The sequence below is a fragment of the Apium graveolens genome, chromosome 3 (assembly GCF_009905375.1).
Source record: "Apium graveolens cultivar Ventura chromosome 3, ASM990537v1, whole genome shotgun sequence".
NCBI classification, from domain to species: Eukaryota; Viridiplantae; Streptophyta; class Magnoliopsida; order Apiales; family Apiaceae; genus Apium; species Apium graveolens.
The window spans coordinates 283,940,010-283,967,368 of NC_133649.1; the positions used below are offsets into that span (position 1 = coordinate 283,940,010).

The 27,359-nt window shown below is 33.5% G+C and overlaps 2 protein-coding genes and 1 long non-coding RNA gene across 7 annotated transcripts in view; 2 read left to right on the top strand and 1 right to left on the bottom strand.

Annotated features, from left to right (window-relative positions):
* Positions 1-406: 406 nt before the first annotated feature.
* Positions 407-11,051, top strand: LOC141713481 (condensin complex subunit 2-like). 2 transcript variants are annotated; one of them, XR_012571966.1, is made up of 9 exons: positions 407-628; positions 862-1,021; positions 5,114-5,497; positions 5,731-5,891; positions 8,655-8,715; positions 9,086-9,151; positions 9,257-9,342; positions 9,648-9,787; positions 10,067-10,507. XR_012571966.1 is itself a non-coding variant. In XM_074516915.1 (9 exons), exons 7-9 carry the CDS (start codon positions 9,312-9,314, stop codon positions 10,639-10,641), a joined length of 297 nt encoding a protein of 98 aa, XP_074373016.1. In that variant the 5' UTR covers positions 414-628; positions 862-1,021; positions 5,114-5,497; positions 5,731-5,891; positions 8,655-8,715; positions 9,086-9,151; positions 9,257-9,311; the 3' UTR covers positions 10,642-11,051. The 2 variants fall into 2 exon arrangements, 1 of the variants encoding a protein (XP_074373016.1); XM_074516915.1 differs by lacking the exon at positions 10,067-10,507 and adding an exon at positions 10,516-11,051 and having other exon boundaries at positions 414-628.
* Positions 11,052-11,274: 223 nt separating this feature from the next.
* Positions 11,275-14,503, bottom strand: LOC141711094 (uncharacterized). The gene has a single exon (XM_074513531.1). It carries the CDS (start codon positions 14,468-14,470, stop codon positions 11,453-11,455), a length of 3,018 nt encoding a protein of 1,005 aa, XP_074369632.1. The 5' UTR covers positions 14,471-14,503; the 3' UTR covers positions 11,275-11,452.
* A 5,607-nt stretch (positions 14,504-20,110) lies between these two features.
* Positions 20,111-27,359, top strand: part of LOC141713482 (uncharacterized) — a 40,472-nt gene continuing 33,223 nt past the window's right edge. For 3 of the 4 annotated variants that reach the window (XR_012571968.1, XR_012571969.1, XR_012571970.1), the window contains exons 1-2: positions 20,113-20,569; positions 20,803-20,962. This is a non-coding gene — a long non-coding RNA (uncharacterized LOC141713482). Of the gene's footprint in view, positions 20,570-20,802; positions 20,963-27,359 lie in introns of all 4 variants that reach the window. The other variant, XR_012571967.1, reaches the window with a different exon arrangement.

Below are 27,359 nucleotides of genomic sequence, written 5' to 3' on the forward strand. Positions count from 1 at the left end.
CTCATTAGAAGCTTTAAAAAATAAAAAACTGTCAGCAAAAAGGAGATGAGTGCCTGCTGGTGCTGAAACACTTACACGACACCCATGAATCGAACCCCTAGCTGCAGCATCTCTCAGGACAATGATAAACCCTCCCCACACAATAAGAACAAGGGGACAAGGGGTCGCCCTGTCAAGCCCCCTTTTAATCCTGTTAATTAATCCTGTTAAACATTTCAAATTAACGGGTTTCATTTTGCAAAATATAAATATGGTGAGTAAATGGCATAATTTGAATCACTCGGTTAAGCAGGTTTTGGGAGGGGATAAGGGTGGGGGGGAGGTTGTGGGAGCGGGGGGTGCGTAAGTTAAATGTTCGAGGAAATGTGGAGGAGAGAGGTGGGGTTTTGGGGGTAGGGGAGAAGGGGGGGAGTTTGAGGGTTGAGGAGGGGGAGTATTATAGGGAAGCTGTTGCGGCGTTGAGGTTGGCCAAGGAGGTTATTAAGGTCAGCAGAAGTGGAGAGGGAATGTTGTTTGGGAGTTGAATCAGAAAGGGGGGTTTTCGAAGTCGTTGGCGAATTCGGCTACTGATTGGCCTTGTCTTTTGTTGGAACTTTTGTCTACTGCTTCGGAACTTGATTACTTTCAGGTAAGGGTCTTGCAGATATTTTGGTATCTTTTGTATAGCATAATATAGCATAAGAAGGAATATTTAGTTGAAAAGGTATAGGTGCAATCGTAAAGTTTGAAGTAATTACCAGATTTTAAGCATGAGCTGATAAACTACGAAAATACTTAATAGTGCATTTATTCATTTTTGATTTGTAATGCTTGATCTAATTTATTGATTTCGCTACATATTTTCTTGCCATTACTGAGTAGCCCAAATTGGTAATCCACAATATTGATGTCCTAAAGAATGCTGAATTAGTAGATGATACAACGGTCCGTGGATCATTGTATCACGACAGTCTATCTGGAGAATAATAGCTTTGGGTGCCAATGAAAGAATTCTCCCGGTCATTCTTTTGACGTCAGACAGGTACTTACTGTTGCTGCATAGTACAATTTTGGTGTTTTCAATTATGAGACGGATGGAGTATCATATTAAGAAAAAATAGTAAATAATCATTAGCTAAATAAAACAAGCGTAACGAGAATAATTAAAGATAGTCTAATCCTAATACTTGAATATTATTTTAAACGGACTAGATTATATAATATTATATGTTATCTACTTGTACAATACTTAAAATATATACTTAAATTCATAAATAACTTATGCTTTTATAATTTGTAAATTTTATAAATAAAGTAATATCATATTATAATATTCTTAATCATCTTTCTCTCTATTTTCTTTCTGATTTCAGTTATATTATAAATGTGAAAACGACACTGAATTAATTATTATTTTATGAGTTTCATGTAAGTCATAACATCTTAGAAATTGACTTTTAGAACTTAATATACAACAAATATAGTAAAGATTCCGCGTTAAAAAATTATATAAACTAGACCAAATTAACTAATGGTCCAGTTTTAAAATCCTAATGCTTTGGTGCACTCCATCAGTGCCATACCAATTTTTTGCATAATTCTCATGAATTCACCCCCATAAATTATTCTTGTTTGAATATCGACCGGTGATCAGATCAACGGATTGTCGAGCCCACGAAACACATAATTGTAATTCTTCGAAAGGAAGCCAGTTAGTACCCATTAAATATGTTAAATATATAATAAGTTCAAAGAAAAATAATAGTGAGGAGACAGAATTTTGGGTATTGTAAAATTTGGTGCAAGCAATTAAGCAGAAGAAGTAATATATACACACAAATTTCGGACCGTTACTCATGTGACATGCATCAAATATATAGTCGTTGTAGTGTGAAAAGTAAAATAAAAAGACACGAGACCCACTGATTGCAGCCCGTTGCAATGGTCGTTGAAAACTAAAGTTGAGGGTCCCGAATTGATGGAGTTTCAAAAATTGAAGCCATCAATCCTCATACGGTGCATACTCATTTTGGTATGGCCCGTAAAAATGATGTTGAATCAATCTAAATACATACCCCGGTGCATGTGCTCTAATGGGGGCAAGAGAGGTCACTCGACCTCCCTTAAAAAAAATCTTGATTTCATATGTATTCATAGGATACATATCTTTAAAAGAACCCCGTTAATATTTATTTTTGTGGTAATAATTTTACCAGCCGGGGCAATAATATAATTATTAGGAACGAAAATAATGAGTGATGCACTTTTTTATATTAATAGTCTTTTTTAATTGGATGTTGAGCAAAAATCTCACGTTAATTGCCACATAATGCTACAAGAAAGTGAAGAATTAGAGAGTATAAAATCGAGATTGAACATAATGCAGCCGATAAGTAACCATCACCGATTTTTTTAATAAATTTCTATGAACCCCCTTGACTCTAAAACTCCACTGGTTGCATTCCCCATGTTTGCAGTAGTCTTATCCCACCTTGACCTCTGATGTTTTGGTGTTGGGGTCGACATAGCATCCCAAAGAGTTTATCCACCAGTAAGCGGTGTAGCATCCGAATCAACATCTGGAATTTCATAGATGTCACCCATCTCTTTTTTCTTCAAACCCTCCTTCATGACTGTTTGTAGCACGCACAAACTTACATAAATTTATTTATTTTTTATGAAGGAGAACACTACAAGAATTTCTAATTATACCAACGAAAAATGTTCACAAAACCGGGTATGTTGGCAGTTACTAATGGATTGTCAACCGAACTGAGAAATTTGAAAAACTAACCGTATACCAACAAAACCATGATGGATTACTGCCAGATATTTATTAATGGATATTTCCGCTTGGAAAATAGACGCCAAAAATGCCCGTCAAACCACAACAAGGAAAATGCTAATGATATGCCGTCAAAATTTTGCCAACGATCTAGTAATGGAATACTACCATTTTAGAAATGGATTACCAAAATTACACTCACGTAAATGCAAACTTGCTACAATCCGTTATAATTCTATATGAGTTAAAGGTATATCTATTACTATTCCATTCGTACATTCAGCTTTCATATTTAATACTCCCTCCGTCCCAACCATTTCTTTACACTTTCCTTTTTGAGATGTACCTTCCAATTCTTTACATTTCAAAATTTTCCAAAAGTAGTAAAGTTTTTATAATATAAAAAGTAAACTCATCCACTACTTACCTCCACTATACCCACTTTATATATAAAATATTAATCGGTCTCACCACTTTACTCACTTTTTAAACTTTCCACCACTACTTTATCATTTTTCTTAACCTCCGTACCCAAACCAAATATAAACAAATGGTTGGGACGGAGGGAGTACCAATCTACCTTTTGTACTTTTACAACGTCTTATTAATTTAGTTTTAATCCTTCTCTACGGCAGATCATGTCACATCTTCTTCTTCCCCAGCATTGTTACACTGCCATTTCACTTTTTTTTTTGCTATCAAAATTGTTCAGCATTTCACTAACTTATATTTTAATTAGTTCTTATGTCCATAATGATATTATTTTAATATCAATGTTGTTAATACATGTTTTCATTTAGCTAAATTTAACCTTTCATTAGCATTACAAATTTAGTTAGTTTCTTATAAAATGTTACATGTGTCACAAGTACATAATTTTTAGTTTATTAGCTTTTTAGGAATCTTATAAATAACATTATTCTTGTTGTTTTGTTTATTTATAACAGAAAAATTATAATTTTATTTTCCCAATCTTAGTTGGTTTAAATTTAATTAACATTGTATATTCTAGCTGTGAATGTTTTTATTATTGTAGGGTACTAAAAAGTAGGGGTGAGCAAACAAAAACTGAAAAACCGAAACCGGACCGAAAAATCGAAAAACTGAATCGAAAAAAACTAAAATCGACAGAAACCGTAAAAAACCGTAACCGAATCGACGAACGGTTTGATAACGGTTACGGTTTTACTCCAAAAACCGAACCGAAAAACCGAACCGTTTATAATACATATAAATACATATTTAATTTTCTATTTATATAATTTATAAATAATACATTATTAAATATATATATATATAATAAATTTGTTACCATACTAGTAGTCTGTTACTTCTTAACTTGGTATCACCTGATTAGTACTTTGTTCATTTTCATTTATAAAACTTTTTGTAATTTTCATTTCCTGCTACCTCGCATTTTTCAAGTTGTTTTTTTCCTCGTACATTTAATTTTCTTTATTTTGTAGATAATAAAGTTAATAGGCTACATATGGTAGGTTCTAAATATTTCTTATTATTTTATTAAAAAATTAAATTTAAAATTATAAAAATTAAAAACCGAAAAAAATCAAAACCGAAATACGGTTAACCGAACCGAAAAAACCGTTCTGCACGGTTCGGTTATGATTAATAGATAGAAACCGAACCGAACCGACATGTATGGTTTGGTAACGGTTTCTGTAAAAACGGAACTGAACCGAATCGAACCGTGCACACCCCTACTAAAAAGTTCAATATAAATAATGATTGAATTTTGATGTATCAAAGAATTGACAGCGGAGGATACTTGCTCCGGAATTTTTAAGCGGTTTTTCGTCTTGAATGGGACATATTTTCAGTGTTCATGTTTCAAATGTGAAAATCGGAAATTATAAAATGCGAAAACGGTAAAATCACACTTATTAAAGAAAGCGTTTGTAAGAATAGCAAATTTTTCGAAGATGGATTCGGGAGACCAAGTGATGTGTCTTATTTTAGTAAATTAGGTTTGTAATTTTGTTTTATAATTATTAAATTTTAATATGGGTCAAAATTTTAACTTAATTTGTACATTATACTCCTAAATTTTGGATTTAATTATGTTTCATATAAATATCAACTTGTAAAAGTAATTTTTTGCTCTTATTATATTTTATATAATATAATATATATGTAGAATGTGGGCCTATACATTAACCGATCAATAATATATTAAAAATTTTAAATTTAATATATATTTCACTTTAGAAAAAAAACAGAGCCAATAAATAACTCAATCCTAGCCATTCATATTAATTTAAAATCAAGATTTTACCTGTGCACACCTAATAAACATTTCAAATTAACGGGTTTCATTTCCCAACAATTCAGGGAACACAAGACACTGTCACTCACTTAGTCGTTTCATCAAGCACCTGGTGTGCACACATTTCAAACTAAGAAAACACCAAACCAGAGCTTGTAAAATGGTAAACAAACCCTGGAAAATCATCCCACGACCTCTCCTGGAAACAATCCTCAACAACCACGCTAATCATCACCGTGTTTGAGGAGGGGGAGTATTATAGGGAAGCTGTTGCGGCGTTGAGGTTGGCCAAGGAGGTTATTAAGGTGCAGCAGAAGTGGAGAGGGAATACTGTTAGGGAGTTGAATCAGAAAGGGGGGTTTTCGAGGTCGTTGGCGAATTCGGCTACTGATTGGCCTTGTCTTTTGTTGGAACTTTTGTCTACTGCTTCGGAACTTGATTACTTTCAGGTAAGGGTCTTGCAGATATTTTGGTATCTTTTGTATAGCATAATATAGCATAAGAAGGAATATTTAGTTGAAAAGGTATAGGTGCAATCGTAAAGTTTAAAGTAATTACCAGATTCTAAGCATGAGCTGATAAACTACGAAAATACTTAATAGTGCATTTATTCGTTTTTGATTTGTAATGCTTGATCTAATTTATTTTTTTCTCTGCATATTTTCTTGCCATTACTGAGTAGCCCAAATTGGTGATCAACAATATTGATGTCCTAAAGAATGCTGAATTAGTAGATGATACAACGGTCCGTGGATCATTGTACCACGACAGTCTGATCTGGAGAATAATAGCTCTGGGTGCCAATGAAAGAATTCTCCCGGTCATTCTTTTGACGTCAGACAGGTAGTTACTGTTGCTGCATATTACTACCTCTGTCCCTCTCATTTCTTTATACTTTTTTTTTCAATGCTCGGCACGCATTTTAAGGTAAATATAAAATATGTTTCCTCAATTTTTTAAAAAAAAATTCTTTTTCTGTATAAAAGTTTAAACATTAAATTTTTTTTTGAAAGATTTTTTTTTTTTAAACTACACTTTTACGGAGCCTTAAAGTGCGCGCCGACTCCCCGTTACCCAATGTAAAGAATTGAGGGGGACGGAGGGAGTACAACTTTGGTGTTTTCATTTGCAATTATGGTGCTTATTCGTCAATCTGTTATTTTTTACCTAGTGGCCAGTATGCTGTGTTGAGTAACCAGCTCATCTAAAACCTTAAGGTATTAAAGGAAGGCCCCGTAAGATCATATATTTAACACTCCCCCTCACTCGAAAGCCCATTTATGGGTTGAAGAGTGGAACACCGGCGCTCATCTTTGGGGCATTAATTGCCTTTAGTGTCCACATTAAATTGTGAGAATGTTGGGGGTGGCTGGGAATCGAACCTTAGTTCTCCCGCCAGCCTAAGCTCTGATATCATGTTGAGTAACCAGCTCATCTAAAACCTTAAGGTGTTAGAGGAAGGCCCCGTAGGATCATATATTTAACATGCTGGACTTATGACAGTTCCTTTAGTTGCTTTATACTTTTAGATTAGACTATCGAGTAGACATAATATTTGAGATATGACATATTAGGTACTATCTTAGTAAATTTAGTAATGTTTTATTTTCGTTTTTTTTTAGTTTGTTTTCACACAACACTATCCATTTGTTTCTTGATTGCCAATTTCCTTTCAAAAATCTAATTTGCACATTGCTACTTGAGGGAATTTAGGATCCTTAGGAAAAGAGTGTAAATAGAAATTGTAAATAATAATAAATGTTGTATATTGTGTGTTGTTGCAAAGGAAACTCCTCTCATCTAGACATATAGCATATTTATAATTTATAAATGAATGCAACCCTACTATAGACGCTTTTATTATACCATTTTACTCTTTCTTCTTGTATTTCACTTATCCTAGGAACTACCAATTTATAACTTTTTTCATTACTAGAAAAGTATTGAAAGACAGAGATTAGTGCATATTGATGTCACTGCAACTTGCTTTGCATATATAAAGATTGCAAAGAAAATTTGCACAGATCTGTGTGTCCACACTTGTGAAACTTGGAACACATTTTTTCTTTTCTTGAAGCTCTGAGGAAAACTTAATATGATAATATTCCTTTGATTTCAGTGAAAAATGAATTTATGCGAGTTTGAAGCACCTCGGTCATGAATATATAATTTGTCCCAAATGCTGGTAAACTTAATGAAGTGAAACATGGTTGTCACGTCGATGAGTCGAGGCGAGTCGACGGACCTCCCGACTAGTCGTTGACTAGTCGACAAAAAATAATAAATTATTATAAATTAAAAATGTAATATACATATATATATCCACACACACAAATGTATATATATTATGTATTTTAGATTTCTAAGTTCTAGGTTCAAAGTTACTACTCCTTCCACAATGTTTTATTTAAGATTCTAAGGAATTAAGAATCGAACACTTGGAGAGACCGATGAAAAAACTAGAAGAGTTAAGAAATGACAACAAAGAAAAGTACTTGCAATCATCTAACAATTTAGTACAACAAAGAAAAGTATTTGCAATTATGTGAAATATGTAACAATTAATCAATACCAATTGTCTGAACAAAGAAAAGTATTCGCAATCATGTCAAATATGCAAAAAAAATTATGCAGATTTTTTTTTTACACTGAGCAGCTCGACTAGTCGACTAGTCAACCGCTTAGTCGACTGACCGATTAGTCGACCAGGCGACCGAAATATCGACATTCAGTTAGTCGACATGTTGAGTCGACATCCAATCACCGCTTAGTCGACTAGTCGCCGACTAGTCGCGACTAGTCGACCGACATGACAACCATGAAGTGAAAACCTAAGATGATAATAATCCTGTGATTTCATTGAAAAATGAATTTATGTGAGTTTGAAGCACATCGGTCATGGATATATAACTTGTCCTGAATGCTGGTAAACTTAATGAAGCGAAGCATCTGATTCATCCTACCTCTACATGCATTTCCCGTGTGCTAAATCTACCATTCCAATTTTATCATCTAAACATTACAATTGTTATGAGGTGCTTCTACCTGTAACATGAACCACACTGCTAATACAATTTTGGTTGCAATATTTAATTATATGTTACTGTTATTTTTAAGATTGACATTATTCGAATAGAACTGACTTAACAATTTAACTTGATTACTTGAACATGAAACACTAAATAATACCTTTGCTCAGCGAAGATACTGGGTAGCAGCCGGTCTAAGAAGCTTTCCAGCATTTTTTCCCCTTTAAGCTAAAATAAAAGCCAACCTAAATAGTTGTTAAGCTTTTTTACTAAACCTCATGAATGAAAGCATGAATTCACATTGTCACTACTTATAGAAAGATCTATCTGATAGAAAAGTGTTTCTTATGTGCCAGAGTTTTACTTTATACGTAATTATTTCACAAGCTCAGAATAACTGGTGGTAATTCTGTCACCTAGATTGTCAATGTGCATAGTGCATGCCATACATATAGCATTAATATCTGGTATACGTATTATTCATGTTTTTTAATTTTAAATTGTTATATTGTGTGATTCTTTTAATTCATTTTGTTTACAATTATAAACATTGTTTGTATTCATTAATGTTCTGCAGCTATTATTCCTACCGAGCTTTTATGGATTTTGGGTTTCCAGATATTTTTATCTCTCGAGAGGTAATCAAGTGAAATTTAAGTTATGAACCAGTATCTTTTTCGTTTATCTTGAGGCCATGTAATCACTATTTTCTCTCCCGGCTGTAATTATAAAGTGAAAAGGCCTAATTTAGTCTGGTCCTTTTTAAGGCCGAAGTAGTTCCTTCCTCTTGAACATTGCTTTCCCACAAAGTTGATGTTTTCTCAATGGTTTTCGTACATCATTTACATGAAATCAGGCCATCATATTCTCATGTTTTTTTAATGTACTTAATATTATTTAATAAAGTTACACGTGCATGTTTTGCTGGCCATGTGGAGTTATAGTCTGCTATGATGTGTTATTTAAAATTTGAATATCTTAGCGTATCTGACCTTTTTCAACTTGCAGACCTTTGGATGGACTCCTTAAGAGGGTAAACTGCATATGGTTAATGATTATTTCAGTCCTGCTGAGGTGGGCTCAATTTTATAGACCAATATGACAATTTAAAGGCGTGATTTCTTTTTACAGTCTATGAAGAGCTAATTTGAACTTTGACGTTATATCTTGAAATTGTAGTGGAATGTGATTGTTGAGGTTCTAGGGCCAAACCCACGGCATCTGTTTGAGCTATATGCACTTAAAAAAAGCAACTATTACCAAAAGTAAGTATTACTGAATGAGATTTTTTTTTTTAACTCACACACTCACTTTACCTTCGACAAGACTTAAACCCTCGAAATCCTGTAAATGGGGTGATGGCACTGTCTGTAGAGCACAAGCTCTCTGCTGAAGTTCATTTTCATAGATGATTTTGTTCTGGTCGAGAAGATATAAATTATTTTATTTTAACTGCACAAGAAATTTCAAATATGATCAGGATCTTTTAGGCTAATTTGTTGTTATTGGCTGATGCAAGATCCATTACTTTCTTCTTTTTGGTATAGATCAATTCTTTTTTTCTTTTCAGCTGAAATGAGTCATGAAGCGGATATTTACGATAACATGCCATCATGGAATGATGATACTGGGTTTGCTGACCATTTTGATGATGGAAATGATTGTAGTGATGTTGAAGAATCAAATACACTGGTCTCTCAGCCTCGTCAGGTTTGTTTACATTATATTCCGATGATCCAATCTACCGTTGCTTCAGCTATTAATCAATTGACATATTTGGAAACACTCTAATATTTTTTCCTATGGATCTGAGAAATCATTAGTGAGGAGTTCTACCTCTTCCCTTCGTTTCACTGAAACCTATTGTAACATCAATGCTTGATGACAATTTACTCATTATACCTTTGCATTATATTTCTTCACTGTTAGTATAACGAAAGTTACACTATTCCGTTCTAATAAAAAAATATTATTACCCGAGTAACACAGGTAAATAAGATTAAAGTCCAGTATGACAGAAAGTCCAAACAAGTTGATGTTCAGGCACTAAAAGAAACTCTTTGGGGGTCTTTGCAAGAATCTCAAGTGCGGTCTGTTCGAGTAGTTGATTTATCTCGTTCTCGACAGTTGTTTATATTTGACATCAAGTTTTCTCATTCTAGCATAAGCTCCCTTGAAATAAAGAATTATATCTTGGAAGGTCTATGTAATTTTATACTGAAGTGGGACATTTTAAGATTTAATTCTTAATTAGGATGTTTAAGATTTAAAACAAGGTATTGCAGCAACTTTTCTGATATGGCTTGTGAATTGTGATATTATGCTGCTTTTTGAACACAGTTTATTTAATTAAAGGTAGGTATATTAGATGTCAGTCTGTTGCTTCTAAATTCTGATATCTTTCCATGCTGCCATCGTCTTGTTTTTCCAATGTAAAGGAGCAGGGGGAAACAATATCTATCAAGGATGCCTTGGCCACATTTCCTGATGACTGCAGGGCAGCTGAATCCCTCAAAGACATCTCACCGCACTTGCTTTATATGTTTGCTGCACCTAGCAAATGAACACGGACTGAGTATCCAGGGCCGGGAGAGTTTGGACGACTTGAGCATTCATCTTCCACAACAGCAATGATCTGTTAAAAGGAGCAATAATTATAAGTTCACTGCACTCATCTTTTGATCTTGATGGATATTCCTGGACAGTATTTGGTTGCCCCTATAATATTTTAACCTGTTGTCCTTTTGGCATGAAAATAATTTATATTGATATACGGTTACCTTGAAATGTGAATTTATCACAGCCTCACAGGCAATGGAGTGCGTAGTGCTATTGCTGATTGAATAATCGGTAGCCTCGTCTTCTCTCCAAAATTTAAATGTATGGATTTGATGATAATGGTCGGATTTTGTTTTATTAACTTTAAGCTGGCTTCTGAACAAAAGTCTACACTTTCAATCTGGATAACACTAATTTTCTTGGAGCTTTGTTATATTAAGGTTGGAATGGTTACTATTGATTCATATCGAATGTCCTGCCTAAGCTCCATGGCTCTAATGATTTTCAAAACAATGTTGTTCCAGTAAATGTCATCCTTTCTTCAAAGATTATAACAGATGCAGATTTGAAAGTTTTTCTGTCACTATTACATTCAGAGTCATTGGGAATATCATAAACTTTTTCTGCAACTACTGGCTCAGATTGATTTTATTGAAAGAAAAGAAAAAAAACACTCAAGAGATTTCACCCTGTCAAACACAATCTATTTATAATATGGTGAATGGCAAAGAAACACCCAGCCAAATGTTAGGTAGATATTACAGAGTACTAATCAAAGTAAGAATCTAGTAACAGCAAACAGAGTCATTTCTGGAATTACACAAACATAGTCAATTCAGTCCGGCTGTAGATGTTTCGCTCCTCATCATAAAGTGAAGGATAAGCAGCCACCATTGCATCTTGAGCGCCAATGTAGAGTGAGTTGTACAACTTCCAGTATACTTGTCTAACCTTTCTTGCTGGATGAAACAACCCCTGAAGATAGTAGTTAAGTACAACAGCTGCGCCTAATGCAACCCTCATCGCTTCAATGGCTTCCATGACAGCATTTATGACATGCGGTGAAGTCTCAAATATGTTGGGCCAGACGTGGTTCATCAAGTGAACCAATGCATCCTCACATCCCAGACCAGCCACACCCAGAGCCATGTGCTTGACGGCTGATGCAGCGGTCTGCCTGTGAACCAGATCCCTGTCCATCAGAGCATCTACAAGTAATGGAGTCACGGCATATATGTAATCTTTACCCATTTCACCAATGTACTCGAAAAGAAAGGAGAGAGATTTCAGAACACCATTCTGCACATTTAGCTCAGGAACACCATACTCATTCATCAAGGCAGGTAACACTGTAAAAGGTGAACAAGTTTCTGCAACTATTGCAATTGCCACAGTTGTGCACACGCGATTCTGGCGTTCCTGAACCTTGAGATTGTTCAACAAGGTTGCCAGAACATCTTGTGGTCCAATAGCTTTTGCAATGTACCCAAAAGTATTCACTGTAGCTCGACGAATTCCCTTTTTGTGGGCTTTAAGCATCTCAAGAAGCTCAAAGCATATCCTCACCCACTCCCTAGCAGGAATGAACTCAGCTCCACGATCAGCAATTCGACCAACAAGATCAATACAGTTCTCCTGAACCTTCTCATGCCTATTCTTCAAAATTGGGGTCAACCGTGGAAGCAAATCTTTGATTGGAGGAGTCATTTTAGACATACCAATACTATTCACAATTGCTTTTAGTGCTCCCAGTATTGATCCCAAGACTTCAGGATATTCTTCTCCCAAATACTCGTACAAAACAACCCCAAGATGTCCCATAAGTTGCTCTTCCTGGCATTGTTTCATGACCACTGCAACCCGTGTAATGAGATCTGCTGCATGCTGTCTAAGCTTTGCACTCTTGTTGTTCAGACGCCACTTAATTGTACCACATATCTGAAGAAGGTAAGGCTTCACCCTCTTCCCTAAAGAATTCACTACTGCACTGAACCCATTAAGCATCACATTAGAATCATCACTGGTCTGCTCTTGGAATGCATAAAGCATGCCATCAATTAAAAGCTCTTCCAATCGAGCATCAATATCAGATGCACCCAGGTCTGCTATCACCTTCCCGATTGTCTCCATAACCATTCCCCTATACGGTTCACTCTCATCTTTAAGGCCCTCCATTATTCGTCCAACAATATCAGCAACTCCAGCTTTGTTTCCTATTTCAACAGTAGTCTCAACAAGCTGTTTATAATTTCTACGATCCAAAGCCATCCTCCTAACCCAAAAATTGCGGAAAAATTCAGGCAACATTTCACTTCGAATATAATTAGCCTCTACACCTTCAGTGCTAACACACTGCTTAACCACTTTTAACACAATCTTCTTCATTTCCTCATCGGGTGACTGAAACTCACGTATCAAGATAATCATGACTTCTTTTGTATAGTAACTTGCATATACCGCATCCATTAGTGGTATAATGAAACCAATTGCCTTCAAGAAAGCAGCCAAGACTTTCCCACGGTGTGACCTAATACCCTTCCATAGCGGCTTCAAAACTGAGTCAAAGCTTTCAATACCATATGGAGCAGAGGCCTCTGCAAGAGCTGCTAAAGACAGAGCCGTAATAGTTCTGACCTTCTGATTCTCATCATTCAGACCATGTTGGATAATTTCTACAAGAGAACGCAAGTGAGGAAGAACTGCACAGCCTATCAGTATAGCAATTTGCTGAACAATCTTAATACCCGTGTGACGAGCTTGCCATGACTTCTTACTTTGACATACAGCTTTCAAGAATGGAAAAATGGCAGGTATCCCTAGTGCAGAAGCAACAACACTGAAGGCTCTCGCAGTGGTGTTCCTCACATACTCATCAATGTTATCAATATCAGGACGCATTGCAGAAATCATTGTAGGCAGGCCAGCTGCTTTGCTGAGATTGGATATAATTTCTCTTCCCTCTACACGAGCATAATAGTCTTGATCAATTAATAAAGGCTCAATCACCACAAGGATTTTGTGTACATAAGGACGTACCAAATCATCCAGTTTATATAATACTCTGTCAATGACCTTGACCAAAAGATGTCTCTCCTGATCTTCCAAGGTAGGTTGCATGAGAAGCGGCAGTATCTGACTAAACAATTGGCCAGCACCAAACTCCCTGGCCTTATCAGTAAGCTGTCTCAAAGCCGTTTTACGCTGAGCCGGTGTTCCATTCTTCACCTTAAACAACAATTTCATAATTTTTCGCCCTTTCTGCTCCTCAGCAGACAGTTTATCTTCTTCTTCATCTTCCTCATTCAGCAAAGCTCCGAAGAACTGGTAATCTTCGGGCTTCATGAATGGCAAACCGCCTGGCAATTCCTTGGGAACATCGAATTGCTGACCTCTATTCTCTTCAGGAATTGCATAAAGTGGAGTTGCCATTGGAGTGGGGGTAGCAATGAGTTTCCTAGCAGGTGTTCTGATAGGCACATATGAAGCCGGAGGATCTAAAATTGTATATCCTTTCTCTGGGAACATCGAGTCGAGTTCTTGATCACTCAGCAAGTAGTTAATGTTAATAGCCCCCGGTGTTGGGGTAGCAAGTTCAACTCCTCCCACTGGTGTATAATAAGCAGTTGCAGCTTTGTTGCACTCCATTGGTGTTGCACTCCCCATGTCTGCAGCAGGTGTCTCATCCCACCTTGACCTCTGTCGTTTTGGTGTTGGGGTCGACATAGCATCATCCCAAGTCGTCATTCCAGCGCCAGGAGTCATTGCACCAGCATTAACTTCTGTAGTCTCATCCCACCTGGATGACTCTCCTCTCTTTCTCTTCAGACCTTCCATGCTGTTATTGTTATGTTTGTTTGTGTGGGTGCATCCCCCTCGGCCTCTATATATAGGGCGTACACGATTCCCATTCATAATAGAATTAGCAATATCTTTTTATCTATTCATGTTAGAATTACCAATATCTTTTAATACTTGTCACCATAATTTCTATTCATGATAGAATTAGTAATATCTTTTAATCTATTCATGATAGAATTAGCAATATCTTTTAATACTTGTCACCATAATTTTCTATTCATGATAGAATTAGCAATATCCATAAAATTATTAGTAATATCTTTTAATATCTTAAAATATCATTTTCACTGTCCTCTTTTTTCTACGAATTCGGCATATTATCAGAAAATAGCTGTAATAAATTTTTTTAATTATTTTTGGGGAAATGTTAAGATATATTGATTAAAATCATATTAAAAAATTATTATAAATTTTAAAATTATCTTGCATAACAAGATGGGGAAAACGTAGTAAACACAATCCTTAAATATTTTTTGACGATTCAATATGTTAGATATATTGATTATAGTCGTATGAAAAAAATTATTATAATTTCTGAGATTAGTCTCGCATAATAATAATAATAATATTTTTCATTATTATATATTAATTATTATATATTGATAATTTCATTTAATATTATTATAATTCTAAAATTATTATAAATTGATAAAAAATAATTAAAAATTAATAATATTAGTCAAAATATTAAATATTAAATTTTTTAATTATAAATTCTAATTATAATATTTGAAATTGAATATTTAGGTTTATAATTGGTTTAAATATTATTTTTATTCAATATTTTAATACTATAAAATAAAAATATTTATTACTTTTAGAATTTATATAGGAGTATTCAATTGTAACATAAATATTTAATTTTATATATTAAAATTATAATATTACAGTTTCGGTATAAAGAAATAATTATTTAATATTTTTATAATAATAATAATTATTATTACTATTATTGTAAAATGAGGGAAGTTATGACATTGTAAGCAAAGGATGGGGTTGTTTCTTATTTAGCAAAAGAAAAAGAGGACCGGACAGTTGTGGCATCAAAAAGTAGCGGGCCATCCACGAATAGCTAACTCGAGAAAAAAGGAAAGGGGAAGTTTCTCGGGCAATATCGTTTCTTAATTTACTTTTTTTTTGCCTACCAATGGACCCAAAACCAAACCAAAGCCCTCTCTTATCATCCTTATTGTTCCGCCGGTCTATTATATTATCATTATTGTCATTAATTTTGTCCCGAGATATTATCCACATTATATTATTATATCAGGTGATATTATTATCTCAATTTTATATTATGATAATTATTAATTTATTTGACTCGATGGAGTAAAATATGAATTTTGATTGATGGATAAAAAAAACTAGAAAAATGAAGTAGTATTTATACAAACATCTCGTTCATGATATCTACAATAATCTCTTCTCCTTTTTGGTGACTACTCCTATATATAATATTACAATGACGAATCATCTTTCTCGCCAAGAAAGAGAAAAAGAATGCTCTCAGATTTTATTCTCCATAATATTATTAATTTTTGTGATGGTCGTATTGTTGTTCCCTCTTCTACAGGATCTTCTTCAGGGACAGTTTATCATATCCGGTTTCAAGTTTTCAAAATTCGAAATCGACTCGCTTATTATTAATAAAATCAACGAGTCTCGAAGTATTAGTGGAACATGACATCATCAAATTAAGTGAGAGTTTGACATTATCAGAAAATGTCATCCATAAAAGGAGAGCTTGACATATTAGGAATAATGATGTCAACTATACTCGATTTTTTTTAATGGTCATATTGTTCTTCCCTCCCCTACCCCCTATAGGGAGACTTTATCATATCCAATGCCAAGTTTCTAAAATTCGAAATCGACTCGCTTACTGTTCCAACTTCAACCTCTCAGAACCTACAATTAGATCTCATTGGAACATCAACATAAATTTAACCAATTTTCATAGTGTTGATTTATCTTTTAACTCCTTTAACAATCATTTCTCGGTATTTTACGAAATTCAAGAAGGTGCAATTTTGGAGAAGAAACTTACTTGGTTTGATATGAATTTAAATAAGCGTAACGTATATGTAACCCTAAACTTCCGGGGATCGCCAGACAATGTAGATGACATGATCATGAAAGCTATCAGTGAGAGTATTGCGAATAATATTGAAAATCAAATTTAATCACTGTCTTAGTACGTAAAATTTCAGTGGAACTCCTAGCCAAAAATTATCTGGCATCTTTTCTCCGGGCATTGGCAATTTAACAAATCTCCAGAGTATACGAGTATTTTATGTAAGATGCGTGTGTTCTTCTCAGTCTTTTTGATCTTATACCGACTAGGCCTGTTCAAATTTTGTTACTGATTTTGTTGTGTAATATGTTGCAGACTCTTACATAACAACAACATAACTGGACTTATTCCAATAAAGTTGTGAAGGCTCAGAAATCTGCACACTCTTGATCTTTCAGATTATATATACTTCCTGCAGGAACATTGAGTCAAGTCCAACTCCTCCTACTGGGTTCATATAATAACTTGCTACAGCTTTGGTGCACTCCAATAGTGTCATACCAATTTTTTGCATAATTCTCATGAATTCATCCCCATAAATTATTCTTATTTGAATATCGACCGGTGATCAGATCAACGGATTGTCGAGCCCACGAAGCACATAATTGTAATTCTTCGAAATGAATCCAGTTAGTACCCATTAAACATGTTAAATATATAATAAGTTCAAAGAAAAATAATAGTGAGAAGATAGAATTTTGGGTATTGTAAAATTTGGTGCAAGCAATTAAGTAGAAGAAGTAATATATACACACAAATTTCGGACCGTTACTCATGTGACATGCATCAAATATATAGTCGTTGTAGTGTGAAAAGTAAAATAAAAAGACACAAGACCCACTGATTGCAGCCCGTTGCAACGACCGTTGAGAACTAAAGTTGAGGCTCCTGAATTGATGGAGTTTCAAAAATTGAAGCCATCAATCCTCATACGGTGCATACTCATTTTGGTGTGGCCCGTAAAAATGATGTTGAATCAATCTAAATACATATCCCGGTGCATGTGCTCTAATAGGGGCAAGAGTGGTCACTCGACCTCCCTTAAAAAAAATTCTTGATTTTATATATATTCATAGGATACATATCTTTAAAAGAACCCCGTTAATATTTATTTTTGTGGTAATAATTTTACCAGCTGGGGCAATAATATAATTATTAGGAACGAAAATAATGAGTGATGCACTTTTTTTATATTAATAGTCTTTTTTAATTGGATGTTGAGCAAAAATCTCAAATTATCGTTAATTGCCCCATAATGCTACAAGAAAGTGAAGAATTAGAGAGTATAAAATCGAGATTGAACATATTGCAGCCGATAAGTAACCATCACCGATTTTTTTTAAAAATTCTACGACCCCCTTAACTCTAAAACTCCACAGGTTGCATTCCCCATGTTTGCAGTAGTCTTATCCCACCTTAACAGTTGCATTCCCCATGTTTGCAGTAGTCTTATCCCACCTTGACCCCCGATGTTTTGGTGTTGGGGTCGACATAGCATCCCAAAGAGTTTATCCACCCGTAAGCGGTGTAGCATCCGAATCAACATCTGGAGTTTCATAGATGTCACCCATCTCTTTTTTCTTCAAACCCTCCTTCATGACTGTTTGTAGCACGCACGAACTTACATAAATTTATTTATTTTTTATGAAGGAGAACTCTACAAGAATTCCTAATTATACCGACGAAAAATGTTCACAAAACCGAGTCGGTTGGCAATTACTAATGGATTGTCAACCGAACTGAGAAATTTGAAAAACTAACCGTATACCAACGAAACCATGATGGATTACTGGCATATATTTATTAATGGATATTTCGCTTGGAAAATAGACGCCAAACCACAACAAGGAAAATGCTAATGATATGCCATCAAAATTTTGCCCACGATCTATTAATGGAATACTAACATTTTAGAAATGGATTACCAACATTACACTAACGGAAATGCAAACTTGCTACAATCCGTTATAATTCTATATCAGATAAAGGTATATCTATTACTATTCCATTCGTATATTCAGCTTTCATATTTAATACCAATCTACCTTTTGTACTTTTACAACGTCTTATTAATTTAGTTTTAATCCTTCTCCACGACATATCATATCACATCTTCTTCTTCCCGAGTATTGTTGCACCGACATTTCACTTTTTTGTTTGCTATCAAGATTGTTCAGCATTTCACTAACTTATATTTTAATTAGTTCTTATATCAATAATGATATTTTTTAATATCAATGTTGTTAATACATGTTATTATTTAGCTAAATTTAACATTTCATAAGCATTACAAATTTAGTTAGTTTCTAATAAAATGTTACATGTGTTACAAGTACATAATTGTTAGTTTATTAGCTTGTTTAGGAATCTTATAAATAACATTCTTCTTGTTATTTTGTTTATTTATAACAAAGATATTGTAATTTTATTTACCCAATCTTAGTCGGTTTAAATTTAGTTAACATTGTATATTCTAGTTGTGAATGTTTTAATTATTGTAGGGTACTAAAAAGTAGGGATGAGCAAATAAAAATCAAAAAACCGAAACCGGGCCGAAAAACCGAACTGAAAAAAACCGAAACTGACAGAAACCGTAAAAAATCGTAACCGAACAGAACCGACGGAACAGTTTGGTAACGGTTACTATTTTACTCTAAAAACCGAACCGAAAAACCGAACCGTTTATAAACCGAACTCAATCTTAGTTCGGTTACGGTTAATAGATAGAAACCGAACCGAACCGACATGTACGGTTTGGTAACGGTTTTCTGTAAAAACCGAACCGAACCGAACCGTACACAACCCTACTAAAAAGTTCAATATAAATAATGATTGAATTTTGATGTATCAAAGAATTGACAGTGGAGGATACTTACTCCGGAATTTTTAAGCGTGTTTGAAAATTTTATGCAACATGTTATATCTCTTCATCTTGAATGAGATATATTTTCAGTGTTCATGTTTCAAGTGTGAAAATCGTAAATTCTAAAATGCGAAAACGGTAAAATCACACTTATTAAAGAAAGCGTTTGTAAGAATAGCAAATTCTTCGAAGATGGACATTTCCAAGTTCGGGAGACCGTGTGATGTGTCTTATTTTAGTAAATTATATTTGTAATTTTGTTTTATAACTATTAAATTTTAATATGGGTCAAAATTTTAACTTAATTTGTACATTATACTCCTAAATTTTGGATTTAATTATGTTTCATATAAATATCAACTTGTAAAAGTAATTTTTTGCTCTTATTATATTTTATATAATATAATATATATGTAGAATGTGGGCTTATAAATTAACCGATCAATAATATATTAAAAATTTTGAATTTAATATATATTTCACTTTAGAAAAAAACAGAGCCAATAAATAACTCAATCCTAGCCATTCATATTAATTTAAAATCAAGATTTCACTTAAACATGTGCACACCTAATATTTACCGACTTTTTAGTTCGATAGGTAAATTAAAAAAGAATAAATATATAAGCTCCAAATCTATAAAATCAGGATATATTTAATCCTGTTAAACATTTCAAATTAACGGGTTTCATTTTACAAAATATAAATAGGGTGATTTCATATTTAGCGAGAGCCAAGAAAGCCCAACAATTCCGGAAACACAATACATTGTCACTCACCTAGTCATTTCATCAAGCACCTGGTGTGCACACACTTCAAACTAACAAAACACCAAACCAGAGCTTGTAAAATGGTAAACAAACCCTGTAGAATCATCCCACGACCTCTCCTAGAAACAATCCTTAACAACCACGCCAATCATCACCGTGTTTGAGGAGGGGGAGTATTATAGGGAAGCTGTTGCGGCGTTGAGGTTGGCCAAGGAGGTTATTAAGGTCAGCAGAAGTGGAGAGGGAATGTTGTTTGGGAGTTGAATCAGAAAGGGGGGTTTTCGAAGTCGTTGGCGAATTCGGCTACTGATTGGCCTTGTCTTTTGTTGGAACTTTTGTCTACTGCTTCGGAACTTGATTACTTTCAGGTAAGGGTCTTGCAGATATTTTGGTATCTTTTGTATAGCATAATATAGCATAAGAAGGAATATTTAGTTGAAAAGGTATAGGTGCAATCGTAAAGTTTGAAGTAATTACCAGATTTTAAGCATGAGCTGATAAACTACGAAAATACTTAATAGTGCATTTATTCATTTTTGATTTGTAATGCTTGATCTAATTTATTGATTTCGCTACATATTTTCTTGCCATTACTGAGTAGCCCAAATTGGTAATCCACAATATTGATGTCCTAAAGAATGCTGAATTAGTAGATGATACAACGGTCCGTGGATCATTGTATCACGACAGTCTATCTGGAGAATAATAGCTTTGGGTGCCAATGAAAGAATTCTCCCGGTCATTCTTTTGACGTCAGACAGGTACTTACTGTTGCTGCATAGTACAATTTTGGTGTTTTCATTTGCAATTATGGTTGTTATTCGTCAATCTGTTATTTTTTACCTAGTGACCAGTATGCTGGACTTATGACAGTTCCTTTAGTTGCTTTATATTGTTAGATTAGACTATCGAGTAGACATAATATTTGAGATATCACATATTAGGTACTATCTTAGTAAAGTTAGTAATGTTTTATTTTCGTTTTTTTTAGTTTGTTTTCACACAACACTATCCATTTGTTTCTTGATTGCCAATTTCCTTACAAAAATCTAATTTGCACATTGCTACTTGAGGGAATTTAGGATCCTTAGGAAAAGAGTGTAAATAGAAATTTTAGAGAATAATAAATGTTGTATATTGTGTGTTGTTGCAAAGGAAACTCCTCTCATCTAGACATATAGCATATTTATAATTTATAAATGAATGCAACCCTACTATAGACGCTTGTATTATACCATTTTACTCTTTCTTCCTGTATTTCACTTATCCTAGGAACTACCAATTTATAACCTTTTTCATTACTAGAAAAGTATTGAAAGACAGAGATAAGTGCATATTGATGTCACTGCAACTTGCTTTGCATATATAAAGATTGCAAAGAAAATTTGCACAGATCTGTGTGTCCACACTTGTGAAACTTGGAACACATTTTTCATTTTCTTGAAGCTCTGAGGAAAACTTAATATGATAATATTCCTGTGATTCCAGTGAAAAATGGATTTATGCGAGTTTGAAGCACCTCGGTCATGAATATATAACTTGTCCCAAATGCTGGTAAACTTAATAAAATTTAAGCGGGTTTAAGCGGAATTAAGTGGATTTTGAACGATTAAGCGGTTTTTGACCAATTAAAAGGGGAATTAAAAATTATTAGAAAAAAATAAATCTTATTTTTAAAAAAGGTATAATTTGATATTTTTAAATTTTACTTGTATTTTTTAAGTTGATTATGATTTTGTGAATGATTATTTTATTAATTTATTATAATACGTGAATGTTATCTCTTTATTCAAAAAAATATTCATTACTTTTAATATATACATATTAATTAATTTATTTATAATCCGATTAAGCGTCCGCTTGTAAAACCGCTTAAGCGCCCGCTTTAGCGCTTAAGCGCTAGAAGGTGACCTCACCGCTTAGGTCCGATTTGCGCTTTTTACAACACTGAGAAAAAGAGGACATGGGAGTTGTGGCATCAAAAAGTAGCGAGCCATCCACGAATAGCTAACTCGAGAAAAAAGGAAAGGAGAAGTTCCCCGGGCGATCTCGTTTCTTACTTTACCTTTTTTTTTGCCTACCAATGGACCCAAAACCAATCCAAAGCCCTCTCTTATCATCCTTATTGTTCCGTCAGTCTCGATTATATTGTCATTATTGTCATTAATTTTGTCCCAAGATATTATCCACATTATATTATTATATCAGGTGATATTATTATCTCAATTTTATATTATGATAATTATTAATTTATTTGACTTGATGGAGTAAAATGTGGATTTTGATTGATGGATAAAAAAACTAGAAAAATGGAGTAGTATTTATACACACATCTCGTTCATGATATCTGCAACAATCTCTTCTCCTTTTCGGTGACTACTATATATAATATTACAATGGCGAATCATCTTTCTCGACAAGAAATAGAAGAAGAATGCTCTCAGATTTTATTCTCCATAATATTATTAATTTTTGTGATGGTCATATTGTTGTTCCCTCTTCTACAGGATCTTCTTCAGGGACAGTTTATCATATCCGGTTCCAAATTTTCAAGATTCAAAATCGACTCGCTTATTATTAATAAATTCAACGAGTCTGGAAGTATTAGTAGAACATGACATCATCAAATTAAATTAGAGTTTGACATCATCATATAATGTCATCCATAAAAGGAGAGCTTGACATATCAGGAATAATGATGTCAACTATACTCGATTTTTTTAATGGCCGTATTGTTCTTCCCTCCCCTACCCCCTATAGGGAGACTTTATCATATCTAATGCCAAGTTTCTAAAATTCGAAATCGACTCGCTTACGGTTTCGAACTTCAACCTCTGAGAACCTACTATTAGATCTCATTGGAACATCAACATAAATTTAACCAATTTTCATAGTGTTGATTTATCTTTCAACTCCTTTAACAATCATTTCTCGGTATTTTACGAAATTCAAGAAGGTGCAATTTTGGAGAAGAAACTTACTTGGTTTGATATGAATTCAAATAAGTGTAACGTATATGTAACCCTAAACTTCTGGGGATCGCCAGACAACGTAGATGACAAGATCATGAAAGCTATCAGTGAGAGTATTGCGAATAATGTTGAAAACCAAATTTAAGGACCGTCTTTTACTAAATTGGTTATGGTGGGATAAGAATCCCTACTTCAGAATCAGCTGCAATTTGCAGTCGTCTTTAAATTCTTCGGAGAAGATGTGTGCAGATTTGTTGATCAATGATTCTCAAGCATGCAAAATTGTTATATATTGAGGGGTTGGCCGAAATGAACATCATAGTTTCGAGTATTTAATTATTTTAATATGATATATATATATATTATTTTAAATATTGAGAACTATATTGATGATCACTCTTCCACAAAGACGCAAATATTTAGTTATAAATTGTTATGCTTAAAGTTCAGTATATTAACGAGTTTTGTTTATGTTAGAATACTAATATGAGATCATATAAAGGGCCTTTTTCTAAAACCCATGAGATTTTAGAGTGACTAGTTCCTTAACATGGTATCAGAGTTCAGGTCGGTGGAATATGGTTCAGTTGTGTAATGAGAGGGAGTTCCATATTTAGATAAGGCCTTTCAGAATCTCATTGGCATTATCTACTTTGGTATCATAAGCACCGCAAGTAGTTCTCAATTAAATTTTTAAGTTATGTATCACATTTGAATATGTTAAGTATTGCTCCTGTTAGCGTCCTTTTGTAATCTCAATTCTACTTCGAAAAATTATGTAAACTCATTTTAAATTTCTACATGGTAGCTTGTTAAATTAGATGCAGGCATTGTTAAATACAACCTTTTGATGTGCTTCTCTAATTCTCTTAATGAAACTTCCTTGTTATGATGAAGAAAAACATTTGAGTAATGTTCTTTTCAAACATGCTCACCATTCTAGATAAGAAGGTTTTGGTTATTAAGAATTTGTGTATCTATAGTTTTGATGAATCATTAGTCTTAAAAATAAAAATAAAGATAGAGGTTGTGTTATGATTTTAAACATTTCTTTGGTTTTCTTGTATTTCAAATGGTTTGCTTTCTCCTAAAGGTGTCAACTTTGAAGGTTAAAATTTAAACTTTCTTCACTAAAGTTAGTCAAGAAAATATTTTTCTTTTCTCGTGGTTTATATAAAAATAAGACTAATTTACACTTTGCATCCCAAAACTTTGGTTGAATCTCACTTCAGGTTTAATATTTTAAACTAAAACGGTTTGCACCCCAAAGTTTATAAACGCTGTCAATAAGCATCCCTTGAACGTTTCTGACGTTAAGTCAGACGTTAACGCTATTGTCAGAGGGGTATTTCTGGTAATGTATATTTTCAAAAAAATTACGCAAACGTAAATTACAGTCTACATCCCATATTTTATCTTTAATCTCATTTTAGGTCTATAAATTTAAATAATAACAGTTTGCATCCCACAATTAATTTAAATAAATAAACAAATTTATCTAAAATATTCAATTTTCTTTTTCCAAGTTTATATAATTTAAAATGAAATATAATAAGTTGAAGTATAATACTCTCTATTCCACCCAATTCTTTACATTGGAATATGAAGGCTCGACACGCATTTTAAAACTCTTATGAAATATAGTTACCTCATTTTTTTTAAATTCTTTTCTTCTAATTAAAAATTTAATATTAAATTTTTTATAAAAGAAAAAAATTTTAAAATTAATTATGGTACTATAAATTGTAGTAGCCTCAATTATGAGACGGATGGAGTATCATATTAAGAAAAAATAGTAAATAATCATTAGCTAAATAAAACAAGCGTAACGAGAATAATTAAAGATAGTCTAATCCTAATACTTGAATATTATTTTAAACGGACTAGATTATATAATATTATATGTTATCTACTTGTACAATACTTAAAATATATACTTAAATTCATAAATAACTTATGCTTTTATAATTTGTAAATTTTATAAATAAAGTAATATCATATTATAATATTCTTAATCATCTTTCTCTCTATTTTCTTTCTGATTTCAGTTATATTATAAATGTGAAAACGACACTGAATTAATTATTATTTTATGAGTTTCATGTAAGTCATAACATCTTAGAAATTGACTTTTAGAACTTAATATACAACAAATATAGTAAAGATTCCGCGTTAAAAAATTATATAAACTAGACCAAATTAACTAATGGTCCAGTTTTAAAATCCTAATGTGAACATAAAAAATAATATAACTCGATTTATTTTTTGATAATTTGTAATTACCATTATTTTTTGATAACTGAATTTCAAAACTCTAGGATGCAAAGTAAGATTTGAGGAAAATTTTAGGATGCAAACTGAAATATAAAAATATTACCAAAAATGCCCTTCTGACAATTAACGTTAACGTCTAACTTAACAGCAAAACTACCAAAGGGATGCAAAAAGTCACCGTTTTTTAAGTTTAGGATGCAAACTGTTAAGGTTAAAAGTAATAGTACCAAAGTGAGATTCAACCAAACTTTTGGGATGCAAAGTGTTAATTAGTCTAAAAATAACTATAGTGCAAGCTTTGATGGGCATTAAAACTTTCTTGGTGGATCCTCGTGTTGTTCTTGATAATTTGGATGGTGATCCTGTTGATCTATGTAGCTGGACTATAATACTTGTTCTGCTGAAAGCTTGGTCATTGGCCTGTAAGTTCATATTAAATCCAGTTTAAAAGTTTTATGATACATAGTTATTGATTCTTCTTAATATGTAAAATTTCAGTGGAACTCCTAGCCAAAAATTATCTGGCATCTTTTCTCGAGGCATTGGCAATTTAACAAATCTCCAAAGTATATGAGTATTTTATGTAAGATGTGTGTGTTCTTCTCAGTCTTTCTGATCTTATACCGACTAGGCCTGTTCAAATTTTGTTACTGATTTTGTTGTGTAATATCTTGCAGACTCTTACATAACAACAACATAACTGGACTTATTCCAATAAAGTTGTGAAGGCTCAGAAATCTGCACACTCTTGATCTTTCAGATTATATATAATTCCTGCAGGAACATTTAGTCAAGTTCAACTCCTCCTGCTGGGTTCATATAATAACTTGCTACAGCTTTGGTGCACTCCATCAGTGCCATACCAATTTTTTGCATAATTCTCATGAATTCACCCCCATAAATTATTCTTGTTTGAATATCGACCGGTGATCAGATCAACGGATTGTCGAGCCCACGAAACACATAATTGTAATTCTTCGAAAGGAAGCCAGTTAGTACCCATTAAATATGTTAAATATATAATAAGTTCAAAGAAAAATAATAGTGAGGAGACAGAATTTTGGGTATTGTAAAATTTGGTGCAAGCAATTAAGCAGAAGAAGTAATATATACACACAAATTTCGGACCGTTACTCATGTGACATGCATCAAATATATAGTCGTTGTAGTGTGAAAAGTAAAATAAAAAGACACGAGACCCACTTATTGCAGCCCGTTGCAATGGTCGTTGAAAACTAAAGTTGAGGGTCCCGAATTGATGGAGTTTCAAAAATTGAAGCCATCAATCCTCATACGGTGCATACTCATTTTGGTATGGCCCGTAAAAATGATGTTGAATCAATCTAAATACATACCCCGGTGCATGTGCTCTAATGGGGGCAAGAGAGGTCACTCGACCTCCCTTAAAAAAAATCTTGATTTCATATGTATTCATAGGATACATATCTTTAAAAGAACCCCGTTAATATTTATTTTTGTGGTAATAATTTTACCAGCCGGGGCAATAATATAATTATTAGGAACGAAAATAATGAGTGATGCACTTTTTTATATTAATAGTCTTTTTTAATTGGATGTTGAGCAAAAATCTCACGTTAATTGCCACATAATGCTACAAGAAAGTGAAGAATTAGAGAGTATAAAATCGAGATTGAACATAATGCAGCCGATAAGTAACCATCACCGATTTTTTTTAAAAATTTCTATGAACCCCCTTGACTCTAAAACTCCACTGGTTGCATTCCCCATGTTTGCAGTAGTCTTATCCCACCTTGACCTCTGATGTTTTGGTGTTGGGGTCGACATAGCATCCCAAAGAGTTTATCCACCAGTAAGTGGTGTAGCATCCGAATCAACATCTGGAATTTCATAGATGTCACCCATCTCTTTTTTCTTCAAACCCTCCTTCATG